Source organism: Sceloporus undulatus, chromosome 4, assembly GCF_019175285.1.
Source record: "Sceloporus undulatus isolate JIND9_A2432 ecotype Alabama chromosome 4, SceUnd_v1.1, whole genome shotgun sequence".
In the NCBI taxonomy this organism is placed as follows: domain Eukaryota; kingdom Metazoa; phylum Chordata; class Lepidosauria; order Squamata; family Phrynosomatidae; genus Sceloporus; species Sceloporus undulatus.
The window spans coordinates 32,701,319-32,707,905 of record NC_056525.1 but is presented as its reverse complement, the minus strand read 5'-3'; the positions used below and the strand labels follow the sequence as shown (position 1 = coordinate 32,707,905).

The window sequence follows — 6,587 nt, the reverse complement described above, 5'->3', positions numbered from 1 at the left end:
GATAACCTTCACTGTGTGGTAGCATAGTCTGAAGCATAGTTCTGAATGGTAATTAAAGGTCAAGTCAAAGGCACCTAAGGATATCGCATCTACTTGATGGGAAAGGAGAAGAAATAGCTTTCGAGGCTGGAGACAATCCTATTGTTACATAGATTGAAATAAAAGGTTTTGCCTTTCCAATTAGTAAGGTCAAACTAGATATTAAAAGGAATATTTATTTTCTCTGATTAACTAATTTCCCCCTTCTATAATAAGATTTGCTTTAAGATATGTGCCTTGACAACAAATTATACCTGTTTTAGCTTCCAAAAACAAAGCAAGCTAAATACAAGATAAACAATTGAGAAAAAATGACAAACAGATGTCTGTCATTACTTAAATGAACCTTTTTCATTTAAAAAATGACCATGTATATTGACCAGTTTGGCCCCTACTGTCAGCAAAACTTTCCTAAACTTTTGGATCCAACCCAATGTTTGTTTAATTGAGTGGGCGAGAGGATAAGTGTGAAAGTCACCCACCGGAGCGTTGGGTAGAGAGGAGACGAGAGGGAACACATGAAAAAATAGAGGAAGAGAAGGAGAATAGCCCTATCCAGCATTCTTCACTCTTCTAGGGCAATCTGCAAAAGGGAAAGGAGAGGAAAAGGAGAGAATTGGGATTCATTAGAATTGCAAAGACAGCCTCATATGCATCCTTGGAGACACAACCATTATCAAGCTGGTGGGTTTTTTCCCTTTCTTCTGTTTTTCACAGCTCTGCCAAGACAACTGAGTCCTTGTTTTTTTTACTTCAGTGAACCATCAGACAGTTGCTGAGCAATAGTGTTCTTTCCAGCTTCCAAACTAGTTGTGTATCAATTTGGGAAAAGAAAGAATCAACATCCTATTTACAGCATCTCTTGTAACCAAGCAAGACTTCCTAAGGGAGGTCTGTTTCAGAAATATGTAAATACAAGTTTGGCAACAAAATGTTGCAAACAGGGAGTGCTGCTGTTTGGGATTCCAGCAGTCCCATTCCACCTTTATCTTTACATTGCCTATATTCTGTGGTCATTGAGCAGAAGTGTATCCACACTATACAGTTATAACATTTTAATACGACTTCAACTGCAGTGATTCCACCCTGTAGAACCCTAGCATTTTTAGTTTCTAGGGTATTTAGGAATCTCTGCTAGAGACAACTAGTGCTGTTATTCAGGTAATGGCATCTCACCAAATCCCAGAATCCCAGAGGATATAGCCTGGGCAGTTAAAGTGGCATCAAACTGCTGTGTTTATACAGTTTGGATACACCCCAGTCCTCATTGAACTATTCTCATTTCTCCTTTGCTGATTCTTCCCTTTTGTGTTTTGGCTGCATAAGAAATAGCACTCAAACAGCATTGATCTTGGAAACAAGATAAAACAATTAGTAGAGAAATGCTTACAAATTTGCTTCCACTATAGCTGGAAAACAGCAGGCAGATTCACTCTCAAGCAGGATCTACACCTGCAGTTTTAGAACTGCCAAAAGACAGGAGAGTCCATTTCACAAAATGACCCACTCTCTTGTGATGTGCAACCCTATGTACTTTGTCATGAGCAGTCCTGATGCTTTTAAATTGCTCAAGGATTGCAACTTCATGTAACAGAATCACTTCCTGAATGTCAAGGGAAATAGCGCTTGAACTTTCAGGCTTCTATAGCTCAATTTTTCGTACACTGCTGTCTCTTTCCACCTCATTTACTTCCCTACATTCCAGAGCCAGGGAAGTAATATTTTGAAACTATAACTCCCAGTAGCTAGGATTTTGGAAGTTGTTGTCTGAAAATAAAATAACTTTTTCATGTTCTGCTTCATGGTTAAAGACTATGATCATGTGAGTCATCTTGTAAGCACCCTTAACTATTTTTGCAATTATGCAGTTAATGTGACTGCAGATCTGGAAGTTGTGTTGGCCAAAGCTTTTTCATGGCCAGAATAGCAGTAATAAAAACAGTTGATTTTATCTCAGTTTTCTCTGATCTGAGAGCTTTGATATTTCAAAATATATTAAATGATGATATTTTGTAGTTTTTTCTCTGCACTGTGTTTAGTTTATAGCTTAGCAAAATGTTACTGGATTTAAGAAACTAAAAACATGGTTGGTTTTATCTTGGCTTTGGGGTGGCACAGGAGAGAGAGAGAGACAAAGACTGTGTGAGAGAGACAGAGATGGATGCAGTGTACAGAACAGAATCAAAAAGATAATCTTCTTTCAAAAGAAAAGTCTTTAATTCCAAAAGAAAAAATCATTCTTGTTATCTGATAGCACTTAAGAAAACAGTTGAAGTGCTACTTTATTATAGTTGCAGACATAATGATGAGATGACAGCTAGATACAGATAAGAGGATAAACTATTTATTATGGCAGGGATTTTAACTAATCTTTCTGGAAGATAGCACAAAAGGGATGAGATTAAGGGCAGTCCTTTAGCCTTGCATTTTGTTTTGGTACAGTGTTGTACAACCATAGACATGTTTATTCAGAATTAAGCCCCAGTGAGTTCAACAGGACTTGCTCTCAGTTATGTATGTACAGGACTGCAGATTAAAACTGAAATTTGAAGGTCCATGATGAAATTAATGGAGCTTGCCTCCAAGTAAATGTACATTACAGATTAAATGTTGTAATGGCAATGCTATAGCATTTAATAATGCTATAGCATTTAATATTCAAAATAACTGTGTAAGGATACAGTGAAAAATTTCAAAAGTGTAGCTCTGTTAAGCAAAGCGAAACACAAACCCATTCATAGGTACTACATGTTTTGTTTTGTTTTGTTTTACTTTTGCATAGCTTTTATAGACTTTTACACATTGCAATAAAAGCTAATCCAGTGAAAGATTAGTTCCCCCCTCACTTGTGCTTTTGTCTCTAATAGACACCTCTGCAACATCCTTTTCTTTTTTCCATAAACAAACTGGTAACAAACCAAGTAGCTACATGTCTACTTTCTTTCTTGAGACAAAGAAATATAAATTAAAAACCAGCAGCAGTTTTTTTAAAAAAAATTATTTTAAAAAACCACTTTTAAAAAAATGTACACTGCTATCTGTGTTAGGTATCTGAGTTAGAAAATGTATATATGTTTTTACAAGCATGCTGAAATATTATCCTATAATTATATGCTGTCTACATGCTGTCAGAGTCCAACTATGAATATGTCAATCTATAATTTACAGTCCAATTCTATGCATGTTTCCTTAAAAATACAGCCTGCTAAGTTCAGTCGGACTGATTCCCAAACAAGAGCATAACACATTACAATCTTAATATACAAAGTTTTTCTTGCAAATGAGAAAAATGAGCCAAGTGCTCTCACTTTTCCACCATGAAGCAGCTATTTAGTGGGGAAAAATCTATTTACACTTACCTTTGGGAACAATGTCCTGTCAAGTCAGCAAATTCTTTTTTGACCTTCTTTCTTGCTTGCCACTTTTTTGACTTTTGTTGTGTCCTGGGAAATGGGGAGAACTCCAGCTTTTTCTAACCAGAGTGGCCGGTCTCTTGCCGTTTTATCGCTGCATTGTCTTTTATACCTTCACTCCCTCATCAAACCTGCAAGCTTGTGAACGTCAGAGGATCAATTACTGTCCAGTCATTCAAAGCTGTGTTTAACAACCCCTGCATTGCAAATAAGGGTGCAGGAGAGAAGGAGGCTGGCAGTGGATGGTTACATGCCAATCATTACCATTACCATCACCACCAGGTAGGGCAATGGTCAAATTAGTTTTAGTGGATAAACTTTAAATCTCTTTAAAACATTCGTTTTTAATGTGTAAGTCAACAAGGAGCAAGAGTGGCCATTAATGTTTCATCACCTCCTTACCTTGTAAAATCATTTATCTTTGTTTCATGTTTGGTTCTTTGTAATAATCAGCTTTGCTCTCTTGCAGTTTCCTCTCCTGCTTCTACCAGCAGGAGTTAGTAGCAGAGAAGTTCATGATACAAACACTTGCAAACATCTCAGGAAAATAAAGAATCTATAGTCTATTGTATGAAGGAGATTGGGAGTTTATCCCATGAATATCCCAGAGAAATTGCGTAATGACATGAAATGATTTCACATGACATCACACAAAACCCGTCATTAAATTGGTCACAAAAAAACATTAATGCACATATTTTTACTTTCGGGATTTCAGTGATAATGCATTTCCAATATCACTTTATTTGACGTGCAATTACTCGTCATTTTCGCTTTATTTGCGAGATGCTTTAAATGTGCTTTAATCTCTCTTTAATGCCAAAATTAGTCCCTTTAGGATAAACTCCCTAGAGTCACAGAGTTGGAAGAGGGTTCCAAGTTCTTCTGTTCTAATCTTCTGATGATACAGGAAATATTCAATTACAGCATCCTTGCTAGGTAAACTCCTGTTAAAGAAAAAGAGTCTACTGTCCCATCTGCAGTTAAACATGTTGTATTATAAGTTCTTCATACATAGATGAAATCATCTTTCTTGTAATTAACCCATTTGTTTGGGTCCTGTCTTCTGAAACAACAGAAATTTCCTCCATCATTATGTGAAAACCTTCAAATATTTAAAGACACCAATCATTTCTTCTTTTTCAGACTAACTATACAAAACTCCTTCCAACTTTTCTGTAAGACTGCTTGTCACCATTTTGTCAATCCCTGGACACATTCTACTTTCTCAATATTGTTTTTAAATAGTTTTGCCCACACTGACCCTCTATTAGCATCTTTCTTCACCATGCAGACTGGGCTCATTTTTACATAAAGGCCTTTTAGCATTTGTGACACATTGTTCTTCCAAAACAACCATTTTAAGACATCGTAAAAATTAACAAACACATTTGTTGTGGCAAATATTTTGTTAGACCAGAGTCAACTTCATCAGATGGTCCATTACAGCTATCTGGGAAAGCCCATCCTCCTCACAAGGCTTATGTAGGTGGCACAATAATGACCAGGGCCAAGATTCAATGTTGAACCATTTATAGTTGAAGGAAGATTCACCTGCCTTTCCTTTTGAAGCTCTTTATAGCACACACAAATGTACTGTAGATAGGGTTGCCATAAGTGAGGACCTCCAAACCGGGACAAATGTAGGACAAATGTAGGGCAACATTTTCAAATGTAGGACACATTTTTATAAAAATGGAGGACGCGCAAAAAATTGAGGGTTTTTTTTAATGTTAATATAAATGCATGTTTTTAGGCATGATCAAAATGGAGGACATTTTGGCATTATTCTTAGACAGATGGCAGACATGGACTTGCCCTCGGGTTCAACTGTACATTTCAGAAGTGTGTACTTGGTCAGGCACCCTTCCCCCGGCTCATTATTCCTCCTCCTCCTCCTCCTCCTCCTCTCCCCCCCCCCCTCCTCCTTACGATGGCTGGTATGGGAGGAAGGGAAGCAGGGCAGGCAGGACACGCGTGCGCGCGCGGAGGGAATGGGGAAAGCAGGTGCGCGCACGCGGAGGGAATGAGGAAGGCGCGCGCACGCGCGCTGCCACTGGCCCCTATTGAGGCCTGGGCAGCGCGCAAGCCCTCCCAGTGGGGGCGTGGGGGCAGCGGCGCTTCTGCTGCCGGCCTGCCGAGGAAGAGGAGGAAGGTGGAGCCGGAGGAGGAGGAGGAGGTGGGTCGGCGCCGCAGCAGCCGCATTAGCGGCAGCGGCAATGGCCGGAGCGGGCCCCCCAAACCGGGAACAAGGCACGGGTGGGGGCCCAAACCGGACCGTGACCGGGAGGGGCCCCCCGAAACCGTGAATGGCACGGGGGCCGCCAGGTTATGGCAAGCCTAACTGTAGAGGATTTTCTGTTCTTCCAGAGGAGGGTTGTGGAATGCAAGAGAGAGGAAGGACTGCTGATTCTGGGACTAGCAGCTGGAAGCAACAGAAGTACATCTCCAAATCCTGAGCTTCAGCTGTGGCTGGTGACTTCCTTGTCAGTGGAGAGGTAAATCTGCTCTTGGTTCCTAATATAAACTTACAAGGTGCTGAACTCTATACATAAAAGAGATTCAGCATCTTTGATCCTGTTGCTTCTTTACAATATGGACTAAAGCACAGAACAGATTTACCATAGTTTGCAATGAACTCATCAGTAAGGAGGGGAGAGTAGGTGCAGAATCTTGTATTGCCTACTCAGGCAATACAAATTCTGCAGCCTCTCCTACCTTATTTATTCTAGCCATCTTGATACGATCTGATGTTGCTGGACCACGAGGGTTGCCTGGTATTTATTATTATTGGCTGCATCAATAGAAGTATAGTGTCTAGATCAAGGGAAGTAATAGTGCCACTATATTCTGCTTTGGTCAGGCCCCACCTGGAATATTGTGTCCAGTTCTGGGCACCACAATTCAAAAAGGACATTGAGAAACTGGAGCGTGTCCAAAGGAGGGCGACTAAATCGGTGAAGGGTCTGGAAACCATGCCCTATGAGGAATGACTTAGGGAACTGGGAATGTTTAGCCTGGAGAAGAGAAGGTTAAGGGGTGACATGATAGTCCTGTTTAAATACTTGAAGGGATGTCATATTGAGGAGGAAGCAAGCTTGTTTTCTGCTGCTCCAGAGATTAGGACCCGGAGCA

At 40.0% G+C, this 6,587-nt stretch overlaps 1 protein-coding gene across 1 annotated transcript in view; it reads right to left on the bottom strand.

Annotated features, from left to right (window-relative positions):
* The window catches only part of GHRH (growth hormone releasing hormone), a 15,676-nt gene extending 12,249 nt beyond the window's left edge, over positions 1-3,427 (bottom strand). The window contains exons 1-2 of the mRNA XM_042461601.1: positions 3,399-3,427; positions 522-622 (exon numbers count right to left, since the gene is read on the bottom strand). Coding sequence (XP_042317535.1) covers positions 522-601 — 80 coding nt within the window. The 5' untranslated portion in view covers positions 602-622; positions 3,399-3,427. The remainder of the gene's footprint in view (positions 1-521; positions 623-3,398) is intronic.
* Between the last annotated feature and the right edge of the window lie 3,160 nt (positions 3,428-6,587).